This window comes from Phyllostomus hastatus, unplaced genomic scaffold, assembly GCF_019186645.2.
Source record: "Phyllostomus hastatus isolate PE091 unplaced genomic scaffold, TTU_PhHast_1.1 phas_scaffold_46, whole genome shotgun sequence".
NCBI classification, from domain to species: Eukaryota; Metazoa; Chordata; class Mammalia; order Chiroptera; family Phyllostomidae; genus Phyllostomus; species Phyllostomus hastatus.
Window position 1 is genome coordinate 17,919,486 of NW_025334032.1, and position 16,781 is coordinate 17,936,266.

The 16,781-nt window shown below is 37.1% G+C and overlaps 1 protein-coding gene across 1 annotated transcript in view; it reads right to left on the reverse strand.

The window, feature by feature from the left end:
* TUBGCP3 (tubulin gamma complex associated protein 3) overlaps window positions 1–16,781 on the reverse strand; it is an 89,036-nt gene that overhangs the window by 31,054 nt on the left and 41,201 nt on the right. The window contains exons 12-14 of the mRNA XM_045821546.1: window positions 5,107–5,217; window positions 4,669–4,777; window positions 817–1,006 (exon numbers count right to left, since the gene is read on the reverse strand). Coding sequence (XP_045677502.1) covers window positions 817–1,006; window positions 4,669–4,777; window positions 5,107–5,217 — 410 coding nt within the window. The remainder of the gene's footprint in view (window positions 1–816; window positions 1,007–4,668; window positions 4,778–5,106; window positions 5,218–16,781) is intronic.

Consider the following 16,781-nt stretch of genomic DNA (forward strand, 5'->3'; position numbering starts at 1 on the left):
TGGGCTCTACCCCGGCCTACAGAACCCGACTCTATGGGTGGGCCCAGTTAGTCACTTCAATAAGCTCTCTAAGGGATTCTGATGCATACTGAAGTCTGAGGACCAGAGGCCCAAACAATTGCTTGATTAGCACAGAAATGATCAAAAGGTAATGTAGTATTTTAAAGTGTCCTAAAGGGAACACCAGAAAAATAATTTCCATTCTTATACCCCTGAGTGAAAATCACTAGTCCATGCTGCGGCCCACCCTCAGCACACTCGCTCTCACCAGTGCCGCCCGGGCTCCCCACGCTGCATCGGAGCGTCTAACTGTCTACACTAGAGCCAGAAGCATGGCCGGCTCCGGTCCGCAGCTGTCTGCATCTCTATGGGTGAAGGGCAAGGACACACATTTCAGTACTGTCATGGAACTAAACAGAAAGAGTAGTGATCGGGCTTTTTTTTTTAGTTTTTTTAAAACAAGAAGCCATGTAAACTAAAAAGTTCCATTTTAAAATACATTTCATTTTTAAGACTACTTTCAAAGGAAAGCTAAGCAAACCACAACTGTGCAGCGTGCCCCGCCGGACTGCTAGTGCTGCAGTGTCTGGCAGGTGCCCAGCTCCTCCTGAGAGCAAAGCCCAGGGAGAGCAAAAGCAAAGAGACTTGAATATGACAATGTGACAATTTCATTCTCTGATTTTATCTTACCACTATTTTGTGTAAGAACTCAACAAATTTTCCTCTAACACCATCTATTCATTAAGCAAAATTACAAGACTCTTTATCATGTTGAAATCTGCTATATATTTATAAAAATCAAAATAATTTTCATACTTGAGCAAATCCATTAAGTGCCTTATGAAGTCTCCTTGACCCAGGAGCAAGTACCGCCTCATGGCCTGCATGTGGTCCAGCAAGCTATACTTTCTATTGAGAACGTCCAATAGATATTTGCTGGTCTCAAAATAAGCAGCATCAATTTTCCCCTGAAAGGCATTTTCCAAATCTGTGAATAAATCTGCAGCTGTAAAGAACAAAAGAAAAAAGTCCACATACATACATAATTTGTATTTTAACAAAGGAAAAACTGAAGACGCACATATATGGAACAAAAGTCATTGCCAATGCCTGCAAATGGCATTGGTGGCAGCCCAAACAGACATGTGCGTGGTCAGGAAGGCATACCGGACTCCCAAGCCCACGGAAATGACAATGCTGATGTCTGGCCGGATTTACAGCAGACAGCTGCATTGTGGCCTACGGGAGGAACCTCTAATGGCACTATCCATCACTTCACAGATTTCAAGTTCAAATTACCCTCTACAATGTAACTAACTCAAAATCTTACTAAAACACTTTGGTGAAAAGTGCAAAGAACAGGGCAGGTCTGTCTACAAGACGTGTTCAAAACTAGTTTCGAGAATAACCCAAAATGGTGCGCATAATGAGCTTTGTGAATCGTGAAACTCAGTGTAGGTGCTGCTGCTGGGCGCCAGCCATGTCAGAGCATCAGAGAGTAAATTCCAGGGAAAGATGTGAAGATTTTCCAGGGGACATGTAATAAGAGCACCAACAAAGAAACCTAACATTAAAAAAAACCCAAAACATTTCCATAGCTTTGTATTTAAAAAATTGCATGTAAAGATTAATAGAGTTTTTTAGTGTTATTTACATCAAAACAACATTTATATCTAAATATCTGATTTTACTTAAAAACCATAACACTTGCACTAGCCATGTCAAGAAACAATTTAAGATTCAAAAAAGGTAGACTACATGTTCAAGGTCAAGGGAGAAGAGGCAAAGTCTTTAGAGTCCTGTTTAAGTCTTCCCCACTACCTCATTTACCAATATGAAAATATCAGAAGACTCTAGGATTGTTTTTTGTTTGTTCTTCAGAATAACAGGCCCATTAAGAAAAACCTATTTTAGCACTGCCACTACTCCAATTTCACACTCACATGAGAAAACCAGGGTGTTCACAAGTGAGTAAAACACACTCTATATTCTGTAGAAGGGGATGTGTGATGATGCCATAACATGAGGACATACTCAGTGAGCTGTGCCTATTTCAAGGGCAGGGGGAGGAGGGTGTCTATTTCTACTAATTTATGTATTCTTAAAAATGTAAATATCTTCCCTCAAAGATGTTTTTACTATATCATTGTTTGACTCATTAAGGATTTTCACTCCAAAGAAAAGTTTTAAAAATTAACCAATTTCAGCCCAAGGTGGCCTATTAGAAGACAGAGCATACAGAGCTCCCCTGTGCACTCTTATTCCTTAACAATTCAGGCATCTCTTATGCTCCTGTTTGTAAAAGTTTGTTCCTTATTCTTTAGTCACACTTTTAAGTCTTCAAAACTTTTCATATATAAGAAATATAAATTTGACTTCTTCCATTGCTTTTTTTTATTATTAGCAGTCCTTCAGGATGTACATCTTTTATCTTGCCAACTGTACTATCAGCTTAATAGCAAAGAAAAGCCACGCTGTCCTGCAGATGCAGCAGGGGAGAGAGCAGCAGGCCCAGCCGTCGTCGCTGCGACTGAGAAAGGGCAGTGGCGGTGATGGAACGGCAGCAGCCATCTCTCTGGAGGCACTGCGCGCCAGGCACTGACCAGCTGCATTCCCTTGTTTCCCCGCAACGGCACAGCCCCTGCCTGCGCGTCTCCACAGCGAGCATGGGCACACACTACTTGGCCTCTCAAGTGGGTCATCTCCTCTAGCCACTAAAGAAAAGTCAAAATCCATCAATACAGCTCTTCTCCAGGCTCTTCCTGCTTTTCCTACCTCTTAAACATAGGTATTTCTCAAAATTCTGTACTGGAGTCACATCCCTCTCTGGTTCTAGGAACTAACCTAGGGTCTATGGATTCTGAAATGTATATGCAAAGTTGTCATGTGTCACTGGTAAATGTCCCTGGAGCCCTGGCCAGGTGGCTCTATTGGTTGGAGCATCATCCTGTACATCAAGAAGCCACAGGTTCCATTCCCCATCAGGGTGTGTATGGGAGGCAACTGATCAATATTGGTTTCTCACATCGATGTTTCTCTCTCTCTCTCAAATCAATAAAAACATACTGTCAGGTGAGGGTTAAAAAAATAAACACCCTTGGGGAGGCAGGATGGAGGGTGAAAGGGAGTAGTGTCTGACAGCGGAAGCTACCGCAAGGCCAGGGACCCCTCTCCTAAACCACCGTGGCGACTGCAGCTGCATCCTGATCTCCACAGCTGGCCCTGGCCGGGTACGGATTTTCAGTACCGCATTACCAACACATTCTGGAAGTTTCCTTGAATGAGCCCTCTCAGACACTGAAAATCACATTGGGCTGAGGGAATCCTTGTGCACTCTCAACGGAAATGTAAATTGATCCAGTAATACAGAAAACAGTATGGAGGCTCCTCAAGAAGTTAAAAATAGAGCTACCATATATCTAGCAATTCCATTTTGGAGTATTTATCCAAAGGAACTGAAATCCAGATCTCTAAGAGAAACCTACACTCCCATGTTTACTGAGCCCTTATGTACAATAGCCAAGATATGGAAACAAGCTAAATGTCCACTGACAGATGAATGGATGAAGAAAATGTGGTGTATACGTACAATGAATATTAGTTAGCTTTTAAAAAGGCAATGCTGCCATTTGGGACAACATGGTTGGACCTGGAGGACATTATACTAAGTGAAATAAGCCAGACACAAAGAAAAATACTGTATGGTACCATTTATATGTGAAATCTAAAATAGTTAAACTCATAGAAGCAGACAGTAGAATGATGGTGACAAGCGCTGGGGGGATGAGGAAATGGGGAGGTAGAGGTCAAAGGGTACAAAGTTTTGGTTATACAAGTAAATTCTGGTGATCTATGTGGTGATCTATATGGTGCCTATAGCTAACAATACTATATTAAACACTTCAAGTACTTTATCTGTATAACTCAATTCATTTTTCACTTTCTACCTTTTATTATTTATTTAGTACTTGATTCTACTGCATGACTTATCACCATATCTAGATTATAAAGTGATGAAAGGCATAGCCATGGTAACTTTGTATTATCTCCCCTATAGTGACCACAACGTCATATGCAAAGTCAACGGGAATGAACCAAGGTGACAATCTAAACAGCAAACACAGACAAGGCTGGAATCTTATACATGTTAAGTCAGCTACACACAAAGTATCTTGAACTTGCTGAGGCTGGGGCAGAGGGCAAACAGAAAAAACAGGAGAGAAAACAGCAGTGGATGAGGAATAACCATAAATCATTCAATGAAGGCAGAAATTTATGCAGCATTTGCAATACAATAAATACTTGTAAATCCTTGCTGATTTTCAGACAAGCTTCTGAGTTCCAAAGTATGGCTAGCAACACTTTTTCCTTTCTGTTCTTATTATGGCATACTGTCAGTACATTTAAAAAGTAATAACGAATAAGAGTAAAACAGCTACACCTATTACAACACTTATTATTTAACCCTATGTAAAAAGAGGAATTCAAAATTTTTATAGTAATAGACATTTAATATACATCACACTGTGTATTAAGATTTTTTCAATAATTTAGAAAATGTGTCAGTCCTGTTAAACAAAAAATACTTCAAGCAATATATACCATCGTAACCACCACCATCACCACCGCCACGACAACCATCACCACCCGCCACCTCCACCACCATACCGTCTTGGGGGGATTCTGCAGACTTGGTCACAGCTATCATCTTTGTAGTGGGTGTCTGGTCATGACAAACCTGGTGTAGGAAATTTATTGATTTTCCTATCAAAAGGACCTAAAAAAGGAAAATATCCTAGAGTCATCTTTATACAAAATGATCAATCATCCAACTACAACAAATATTCTTAAGAAACAAATTAACTATTCATTAAAAACTAAATAACAAGAGCATGTGGGGTGGCATGGAGTGAATTCTGCAGATGTTATTAATTAAAGCATATATTAATATGTTGGTATATCTAAGTAATACATACTTCACCTCAAGAATGCTAATCCTAAAATGCAACAAAATGTTGTTTAACTGAAGATTAATTTTGTCACATAATCCAGGTAGTAGATACAGCATTAAAACATCAAAGTCCCCCAAATCTCTTCTAACCCTACCTTCCTAGATTGATCCATCGTGATAAATGAAGGAATCATCGATTTCCTTAAAGTATACTTGTCATGCCACAGTCGATCTGTTTTGACGGTTGGATCTGATGCTACAAAAAACTGAAAACAGAGAGGCATCGACACATTGAAAAGTGGTATGTATAGTAAAATATCATCTAACAGTAACATCAAAGCATGTTACTCTAGAAAGCAAAGTTCTCCAGATACAGGAAAACTGACCATTTACATACTAAAACTTTTTTTAAAAAGCATTTGGATAGATCTCTCTAAACATAATCACATACTTCCAAGACTTGTAAAACCGAAGTGTATCACAAGAACATGCTAAGCTCTTTCTTGAACTTAGTATCTTCATTATGAATATCAATTATGGCTTTTGCTGTGTAACACTGAAGATCTAAGTGTGTAGGCCACCAAATCTGCTTCAGTCCTCAGTAAAAAAAAAATACCAACTTCTACACCCATTTAAATATTCAATTCATACCAGTTTCGCAGTTTTTCCCTTTACGTTACATCCATCTACTCAGCTCTGTCTCCTTCGACTAGTGGGCCAGCCCTCTGTGGGCTCTCTTGCAGAGTCAAGTCTGGACACACAGGTGCTTAAGCTAACACACTCTGCTCAATCTGTCCGCGACAGGCAAACCATGAGGTAGGAGAATGACCAGCACCAGTCTACTAAGTGGAAGTGGCCTTCTCTTGTTAGCTCGCCCCAGAACCTCTCAAACTCAAAAGTTTCTCCTGTCTACTATGCTTCTCACCTTGCATTCCCCACCAATCAGCCTGATCGTTGACATCAGAAAGAATATGGAATGGTAAGGAGAAAGCTAAATTGCTATTGTTTCCAGCTCATTTGCTATTCCAACAAGGCCATTCTCTTTTTTCAGATATCCTAACAGACTTGTACTTTTATTTCTATAAACTCAATTTCTAATAGCAGACCTGCTGAGTCAAAGGAATATTTAATTTATAGATAATGCCAAATTTCCTTTCCAAATAGCTGTATTGATCGAAATTCCTAACAGCAGGATACTCAGTATTCTGCAGGCTTGCTTGTTTTAGATTTTGCCGATCAGTTAGGTAAAACCATGGCTGCTTATACTGCAACTGTACTGACAACAAAGGAAGCTGGGCATGTTTGCACAATGCTGTCACTTGCTTTTCTTCTCCTGTGAATTGTCTTTCTTAGCCTTACCTAGATTGTCTTTTTCTTATCAACTGAGTCTTTGTTATATTAAGGATAGTGCCTATATGTGAATCATTATTACAAATTTAATTTTTTCAAGAATAATTTGCCATTGTTTATGGTATGTTCCATGTTTTTGTTCTATTTTTGTGTTTTATAGGAAAATGTCCTCCTTTATGGCTTCTGAATTTCCTATCATCCTAAGATTTTCCCATTCCTAGATTACACAATATTCTCCTTTATTTTTAGTATTCTGATTGTGTTATTTTTGTTTAGATCTTTCTTCCCTTTAGATATTATCTTGGATATAGTATGACATAGGGAGTCTGTTTCCTTCTAGATAAAATTTTCTCTTTATTATTTTTTAAACTAATTGCTGGTATGAGGAAAAATGTACATTTTTTTAGATTTATTTATTTATTTATTTTTAGAGAGGGAAGGGGGGGGGGAGAGAGAGAGAGAGAGAGAGAGAGAGAGAGAGAGAGAGAGAGAGAGAGGAACATCAATGTGCGGTCGCTAGGGGCCGTGGCCTGCAACTCAGGCATGTGCCCTGACTGGGAAACGAACCTGCGATGCTTTGGTTCGCAGCCCGCACTCAATCCATTGAGCTACGCCAGCCGGGGCTGAAAAATGTACTTTTTTTTAAGAGAGAAAAAAGAGAAAGGAAGAGAGGGAAAGAGGGAGAGAAACATCAGTGTGAGAGAGAAACACAGATTGGTTGCTCTCAGGCGCACCAGCCAGGGACTGAACTCACAACCCAGAATTGAACCGGCGACCTTTTGGTTTGCAGGACAATGTCCAAGCAACTGAGCTGTATCAGCCAGGGCAGACTTTTCTCTTTAATGTCCAGGTCAGCGCCTTTTACTTAATATATCATCCTTTCCTCTGAGCTACAGCAGCCTCATCAGAAAGTACCATTATAACTGTATCAACAGATTAAAAGGGGGGAAATTTGACTATATCAAGAAATTGAGAGGAAATGTTTGATAACATCTTTACCATCCTCCTACGGTGACCAATTAGCTTTTTGTTTGATTATCATGAACGTGAATTTAAACATATCTGGTGTGCCAATTCATCAGTTACTATCCTCATTGGTGCTCCATGATTCCCAGTCTGGGATGAAGGGAGCATCTTCAAGCTGGCTCCTGCATCCTTCAGACTTCACCTGAGTTGTCTTCTTGCTTCTGGTTTGCAAAGTGCTCTAGGCTCATCTAGTTCACTTCTACTGAAGACCGAAAATAAGTCAATTCTCCAAGGAGCCCTAGTAACTTTTAGGGGAAAATGGCATTTGGACTGCAACCTCAGTACCTGACAGAGTTTTCAATTGGAAACTGGATGGTTGGAAGCTCAGCACTATGTTATACATGGTGGCTTGATTCCCCAGGCAAACTGTAAAGTCCATTTAAGGCATAACATACCTAAAGCACCTTTTTGGTGATATTTGCATAAATTCCAAATCACAAAGAGGTGAACAACACACAGCCCTGACTAGGAAGATGTGTTCACAGATACAAAGTGGATTTAAAGAATTTTAAAAATATAATTAGTATTCATACAGCAATACAAAATTAACAGTTTTCTAATAAAATTAAAATAATCAAAATTAACCCAAGAACAGAGAGAAGGGAGAGGGGCTCTAAAAAGAGTAGTATGTGTAGATGTTATCACTGAGGCATTTAAAACCCAGACTTTTAAAACTGAGGTGTAACGAAAACAAATTAAGGGCCTACTTTTTTAATAAGTTATCATTCTTATGTTAGAGTATTCTCCGTCACAGAAAAATGTAGAGAATACTACAGTTTAATTTATGAATCCAGTATAACACTATCAAAACCTGATAAAATGCCCACAATAAAAACTATAGGCCAGTTTAATTTGTGAATAAAGATAAGATTCTAGATAAAATATTATCCTTGCATTATGAGGTTAAAATACTTTTAGCCAGAGCACATTATACTACCTAAATATCTAAAAACAAGGAAATACATAATGAATTATAAAACATTATCATGTAGTCATTTTTAAAAATAAAGTTTGTTCTTAACTATCACAAACCCTTCTGAGAATCGGATGAAAAGTACAAATTTTCTTCCCAGGAAAAATGCATATATCCACAAAATACATAATTTTATGCACTATTTAGGAGTTTCACAGATCACATTTTAAGAAGACTTGGAATAAAATAATAATATTTAATGGCATGAAATTAGTTTCATTATTTACTTCATGTAAAGAAGTTGACAAAATACTATGCATGGTACGATACACAAACAGGAATACACAAGAATATATTAGAAAAAAGGGATATATATAAATATATTAATTAATATTACTGGTTCATGATGAGATCACCAATTAATTTTATAGCCTGTTTATATTCTCAAAATTTTTAATTGCACAGACATTTTAAAATAGAAAAAAATATTATTCAAAAGAATCAAGTGATTCAAGCCAATGAGTAAACATAGGGGCTCCAATATGAATTTTTTTAGTGACATCATTTTCCTAGGGAAGCCAACTAAAAATGATGTGCCTTCTGTTCACACGAACCTAATACCAAGGGTAAATATTTAAGGAAACAAAATTTTTAATGATGTCAAGATCTTATATTTGATCCTTGTAAATTAGGGCTAAAAGGTATCAATTATGTACAGTCTCATTTATAAGGAGGTATTTAAATAAATGCCCTGACTGATGTGGCTCAGTGGGTTGGGCGTTGTCCCAGAAACCAAAAGGTCACCAGTTCAATTCCCACTCAGGGGACATGCCTGCGTAGTAGGTCAGGTCCCCAGCTGGGGGCAAGAGAGAGGCAACCGATCCATATTTCTCACACATCAATGTTTCTATCTCCCTCCCTTCTCCTCTCTCTAAAAATAAATACATAAAACCTTTAAAATAAATAAATAAATGCCAACAGTTTTATGATCACATTGAAATCACTATTTTCAATTCAAATTTCTTGTCATTAAGTACTAATTTAAATGAGTAAAGTAATTATTGATCTTTATTTTTAGTTTTTAATTTATATTCTCTTTCTAATTTTAAACACATAATTAATGACTGCTTTGAGGGTAAACAGTACTACTATAATGAGACTATCATCACTTTAACATATACTTTAATTATCCCTGATAGAAATAAAAATGTTATAAGCCTACCAGGAGTACTAATCTAAAAGGTTACTCAATCACTACACTATGACTGCTCTGTAGCTTGCCATTCAACAAATTAGATTAATTGCACATAAATTGTATTTATCTGTTATTCACTTAGAAGAGCTAGTTCCTACAGACGACACACTAATTTATCCTGAGAGTTAGAGAGCAGCAGGATTTTTATCAGTATGAACAATAAAAAATTTTAATTTAAAAGATAAAAACCTCAGACAATTCTCTCTTCTTTAGAAGTTATGAAAGCATCACTTCATCTGGGGGCAAAGTAGCATGCAATTACTCTACTAGAAAACATCTAGTAGCACTGAGAGGAATAGGTGCATCTTAGAATTTAATTAATCCTGTGAAAAATATATAGTTATAGAGGAAAAATCAAGGTCAGAATGTAACTGCAATATGCTTTTATTTTATTGATGCATTTTCTATTCAAGGTTCTTTAATTTTCGGCATTATGTCAATCACAGAAAGAACTGAGGGAAAAAATAAAACGTAATTGTACCACGATTTCTCATTAACTGCTGGACAAATGCCAAGGCCTCGCTACTAAAAACAGAAATGAAGAGGGTAATTTTCTTAGCAAGCAACTTTTCTAAAAATCAGATCCATTAATACAGACCACAAAAGACCCCAACTTCAACCTGTCAATCCTGCAGACAAATACCAAGAGATCCACACCTAGAGCAGCTACAAGGGCTCTGAACCAGAGGCACGGGTGAAAAGGGAATTGACAAGGTAGACTGATGAATTACACTACTTCAGTGGTGGGGCACCAAAGTACCAAAACAATAAAATATTTGTATGGGAAACTTTTAAATTTCACTAATTACCAGCAAAAAAGCATATAAGTAAAATAATAACAGAGCTGAGTGAACCCAGAGACAAAATCAATTCCTGTGTTATCTATAGCTCACTTGCCTACCAATTCAAAGATGGAGATTATCAGAGCATTTAAGTAAACACTGAAGCAAATTCGAACATTTTCAAAATTAGAAGCAAGAGTTTTCTTTTTTTTAAGATTTTATTTACTTATTTTTAGAGAGGGAAGGGAGGGAGATAGAGAGAGAGTCAGAAACATCAATGTGTGGTTGCTGGGGGTCATGCCCTGCAACCCAGGCATGTGCCCTGACTGGGAATCAAACCTGTGACACTAGTTCACAGCCCACGCTCAATCTACTGAGCTACACCAGCCAGGGCTGAGTTTTCTTTTCCTGTTCCTCATTGGGGCCCCTATCCTTTACTTTTGGGTAACTGACAAAGTTACCCAAAAGGCAAAAAATAAAATAAATTAACATTGAGCTATCTTGTTCTCACCTTGAACACACTGGCATATTTGTTTACCTCACTGAGATTACCAGGGAGAGAATCCATATGAGCTACTAAAAAGTCTAACAAAATTTCTTTTTTCAGTTTTCTTCTATACGACAAACTTTTAAGAGTCAAAGATAATTAAAAACCTCTCCCCAAATGTTGAAAGTACCTTCTACACTAATCATTCAGGATATCTGTAAATTCTTACAGCCTTCTATTTTTGCCTACCTTGCATTTTATCATTATACAAGAAAAATAAAAGTTGGACACCAGTCCAGTGGGCCAGGGTATTATATCTTTTTTTTATAGCTAAAAGTAAAATGCCAACCAGTGGACCCAGAGGCACATTTTAACAATGCCACACCAAAAATAGCGAAGCTCAGAGGCCACCTGGAAGTTTTTAGTTCAGATAAAACGAGTAAAAACTCATCCTTGGGTTGCAAATCAACGAAACCCAGAGGCAGCTAAGGCAGGACAGAGTATCACTCAGCAGCAGGAGACAGAAAGACTTTCCTGGAAACGGGTATAACCTTGGGCATTTGAAAGAGCTTCCCAAGAACACCAACAGAGCTACTTTACAAGTGAAGTGAGCTCTGAATACCCATTATAGACACTCTAATGCAGGCCAGTTACTGAGGAGTGCAGCTGGGTCACAAAAGGGGTCCAAGAATCTCAACAAAAACAGACAAGGGCAGCCCCACATGTGACTGGCATTCCACCAACTCTGAGGCAGGAAACCTAGAGATGGATGTTCACCTTCATACTTGGGGTAACTCTACAGAAAAGTAGAGTTAACTCTCCACGCCGCAGCGTCAAGACCAGTTCCCCACTTTTCTTGACCTGGGGTGCAGAGGCACAGAATGCTGAGTGGTCTGTGAACTTGGAAGGAAGGTAATTACAGCTTTATTTGTACTACCCTCTATCTGAAATTTAGCTTTTCTTTTGAATAACAAAACCAGAGTTCCTGTGACCGGCACATCGTAATTAATTTGCTACATACACTTTAAATAACCACTAATCTTTCTCATTGAGTATTAATAAAAACACACATCTACTCTATTACAAATTAAGTTTGGAAATGCTAGATAAAAGTTCTTTACTATAGAATTTCTCCAGTATGCACTATTTTATATTCTTCATTGACTATTAAACATTTTCTTCCTCACAGAAAAACTCCCAAGAGAATATCACACAGTTGATTGCTGATGTGATAAAAGGAGGCACTCTGAACTCTTCCCTGTTTCGTCACCTCCCACCTTCAGGACACACTCCACACGTGTCTCACTCAGTCTGGCTGGGACTGCAGGGGATCAGAGGGTGGGTATACCAGCTCCAGCGTCACTGCATATTACAGACACCATGGAGATTTGGAAATCCTCATCACAAACCATGCCAAACCTCCCTACGAGGTCCCCAAGTGCATGCAGCCAGAGGGATGTGCAGATTCAGACTCACTGAGCTCTACTTAGAGTACAGTGAACAGAACTCTCTAAACCAGCAATGAACGAGGCAGAACACTAAGCAAATGAACCAGAAAGTTTAATCTTAGGAGCCAGATGTAACTAGCACCCTGTCGCATAATGTAAAAGTCACATTTTAACTAATTTAAAGTGTGTAATTCAGCCGTTTTTAGTATTATTCACAATACGGTTGGGTAAACATCACCACTACCTACCTTCCAGAACATTTTCATCACCCACAAAGAAACTCCATCCCATTAGGCTGTGATCTCCTCTATCCCCTTCCCCCCACAACCATGCCAACAATAATCTATTTTCTGTCTCTATGAATTTGCCTATTCTGCACATTTCATATAAATGAAATTACACAGTATGTGACCTGTCTTATGTAGTTCACTTGTTCTCAGGATTCATCCATGTTGCAGCATGTAAAATTTCATTCCTTTTTGAGGCTGAATAATAGTCCATTGTATGGATATACACTTTGCTTACCCACTCTTCAGTTAATGAGCATTGGTGTTATTTCTACTTGACTATTATAATTATGAATAATGATGCTATGAATATTCATGTACAAGTTTTTATATGAATGTGTTTTCATTTCTCTTGGGTATATACCTAGAACTGCTGAGTCCATATTTACCTTTTTGAGGAACTGCCAAACTTTTTTCAGCAATGGCTACACCATTCCATATTCCCACCAGCAATGGATGAGGGTTCCCGTTTTTCCAAATCATCATCAATATTTACCTTTTTGTTAAAATATCATCCCAGTGAGTGTGATTGGTGTCTGTGGTTTGACTTACATTTCCCCAAGGACTAATGATGATCACAATCTTTTCCTGTGCTTATTGACCATTTGTATGTCTTTTTGGAAAAATATCTACAAGTACTTTGCCATTTTTTAAATTTGGTTACCTTTTCTTTTTGTCAAGTAATAATAGTTCTTTGCATATTCTGGATACAAGACCCTACCATCTATGTGATTTGCAAGTATTTTCTCCCATTCTGTGAATTGACTTTTTATTTTCTTAATCTTGTACTTTGACGTACAAATGTTTTTAATTATGATAAAATCAAATTTATTATTTTCTACTGCTGCTCATGCTTTTGGTGACATCTAGAAACCATTGCCTAATCCATAGTCACAAAGATTTATACCTATGTTTACTTCTAAAAGCTTTATAGCTTTAGGTGTACAATCTACTTTGAGCTAATTTTTATATACGAAATGCCATTGAGGTCCTAATTCATTCTTTTCATGCAGATATCCAGTTGCCTTGGCACAATTTGTGGAAGACAATTCTTTCTCCATCGAGTGGTCTTGGACATTTATTAAAAACCAATTCAACAAAAATGAATGAATTTATTTCTGGACTCTCAATTCTACTGTTGATCTACCAGTCTACATTTATGTCAGTACCATATTGTTTTGACTAGTTTACATTTTAATATGTTTTGAAATCAGAAAGTGTCTTTCAACTTAGTTGGGTTTTTTTTCTAAAAGTATTTTGACTCCCCATTTGCGAATCATCTTTTCCATGCCTGCAAAAAAGGCCACTGGTATTTTGATAGAGTTTACATTAACTCTAAAGTCACAAAATTTTTCCATTTATTTAGGTCTTCTTTCAACGCTGTTTCATAGGTTTTAGTGTTTGAGTCTTGCACTTCCTTGGTTAAGTTTATTCCTAAGTATTTCATCATCTTTGATACCATTGTACATGAAATTGTTTTCCTAATTTTATTTTTAGATTATTTATTGCAAGTATATAAAAATACAACTGATTTCTGCATACTGATCTTATACCAGTTAATCTGGCGAACTAGTTTTAGATATAAATATTGTGGACACTTTAGTTTTCCATATGTAAGATCATGTCATCTGTGAACAGGAACAATTGTACCTGCTTTCCAATCGGGATGTTTGTCTTTTCATTGTTTGCCTTACCTAGTTGCCCTGGCTAGGATATCCAGTGTAATGCTGAAGAGAAGTAGAAAAAATGGACACCCTGTCTTGTTCCTGATCTTAGAGAAAAAGTATACATTTTTTCACCATTGAGTATGATCCTTGTGTTTTACAGATGCGTTTTAGTAGGTGAGAGTTCCATGTTATTCCTCCTTTGAATGTTTTTAACATGAAAGAGTCCTGAATTGTACCAAAGGCTTTTTTCTCCAACAATTGAGTTGATTATGTGCTTTTTTTCCTTTATTTTATTAATATGGTACATTATATTGATTGATTTTGATTATGCTGACCTACTCTTACATTCCCGGGATAATTCTCACATGGTTATGGTGTACAATACAGCTAAATTCCAGTTTTTCATATTTTATGAGGATTTTTACATCTATATACATAAGGGATATTGGTCTATAGTTTCCTTTTCTTGTGTTGTCTTTGTCTGGCTTTGGTATTAGAGTGACACTAGCCTCATTAAAGGAGTTAAGAATTGTTCCTTCCTCTGCTATTTTTTTGGAAGAGTTTGAGAAAGACTAAGGTTACTTCTTTAAATATTTAGTGCAATTCACCAGTGAAGCCATCTGAGTCAGGGTTCTTTATTGCGAAGTTCTTTAGATTCTTGGTTCAATCTCTTTACTAGTTATGCATCTACTCAGGTGCTGTTTCTTCATTGTCAGATTTGAGATTTTGTTTTTAGGAATTCTCTCAGGTTTTATCTATTTGGAAATACCTTCATATCTCCTTCACTATTTTTCAAAGAGACTTTTTTGCAGAATATAAAATTCCTGAATGACAGACAGCCTTTGTCTCTCAGCTTCTTGAATGGACCATCCTACTGCCTGCTGGCTTCCCCAGTTTTTATGAGAAACCAGCTGTTCACATAATAGATGATCCTTTCTTTATGATGAATTTTCCTCAACTTGAGGTTTTCAAAATTTTCTCTTTGTCTTTGTCCTTCTAGTTTGATAGTAAAGTGCCTTACTGTGGATCTTTTTGAGTTTATTCTACTTTGAGTCTGTGCAACTCCCTGAATATGTAGATAAATGTTTTTCGTCAAATTTGAGTACCACAGATCTCACTGGCTCTTCTCATTTTTTTCCTTATTTTTTTGTCCTGTTCCTCAGACTGGATAATCTTAATTGATCTATTTTCAAATCACTTATTTTATTCTTTCTATTTGAATTTACTGTTCAGCCCCATGAGTAATTTTTTTTTCATTTCAGTATTGTACTTTTCAACTCCAAAATTCTATTCTATTTATTCATATTTTGTGCTTTCTTTTATTCTAGAAAATAGCAATTCCTTATGCAAATATTTAATAAATTACTATTAAATGAGTGGTCATAAAGTTCATGTAGAGCTATTTAAAGATAATTATACATATACTTGAAGAAGTACAATTTTACAACCAAGTTATAACTCATTATACAGATTAAGGAAAAATTAACCTATATAAAAACTGAAGAAACAAAAATTCCCAAATTTTATTTTATTTTTTTAACTTTTTAAAAAAAGATTTTATTTATTTTTATTTTTAGAAAGAGGGGCACAGAGGGAGAAAGAGAAGGAGAGAAGTATCAATGTGTGTTTGCTTCTCACATGGCTCCCACTGGGGACCTGGCCCACAACCCAGGCATGTGTCCTGACTCGGAATCGAACTGGTGACCCTTTTGTCCACAGCCCACACTCAATCCACTGAGCTACACCAGTCAGAGCCCAAATTTTAATTACATAAGTATATCAAACACAGAAGGCAGTTGCCTAAACTATCAAATTTTTATGGTAAATTATGATTTAGAGTAAATTAAAGAGAGCCTTCCTAAAATTAACCAGACTTAAATGAATATTTATAAATTTAGGGTTCAAAAGAAAACAGAGAAGTCAGATAACAATGCAAGTAAGAGAAAGGCCACAGACATCTTTGGGCCACTGAATATGCAAATCTTACCCAATGTTTTTCTTATATTAACAGCAGATAACATATTAAATGCTTACTATCTGCCTGACTCAATCCTCACACGTACACAAAATACCATGGAATAGGCACTACTATTCTGCACATATGAAAGATGTGGAAGGCAAGGCTAAAGGAAGCTAAATTACCCCAATACAGGCCCATCTGAAACTGAGGCTGAACGTCAAACCCAAGTCACATGATTCCAGAACCTGAGCTCCTAAGCTCTACCCCACAGAAATAAAGCAGATGAGCTAAGAACAAGGCACTGTGAAGTGGTAAAGCCCACTGGCATAGCAGTACTAACCATGGCAGGCCCACGGCAAAAACATAAAAGACATTCTGTCAAGAAGGATTAATTTCAGCTCTCTCAAACACACTGCATTTTTGAAAAATCCCACAAGCAAAACTAGTGAAACAAACAGGAACATCTGGAGTATAATACTAGCAAAAAAAAAAAAATTACAAATCTTGAATTTAAGCCCCATCTAAACTTAGACCCCAAGCATAAATATCAGTAAATATAGAACCTTTTAAAAAAGATAAATTTATTGTAATAAAATGTTAGCATTCAGGTAATCTGAGGAAAGGGTACCTGGGAACGTTTTGTACAATTCTTTCA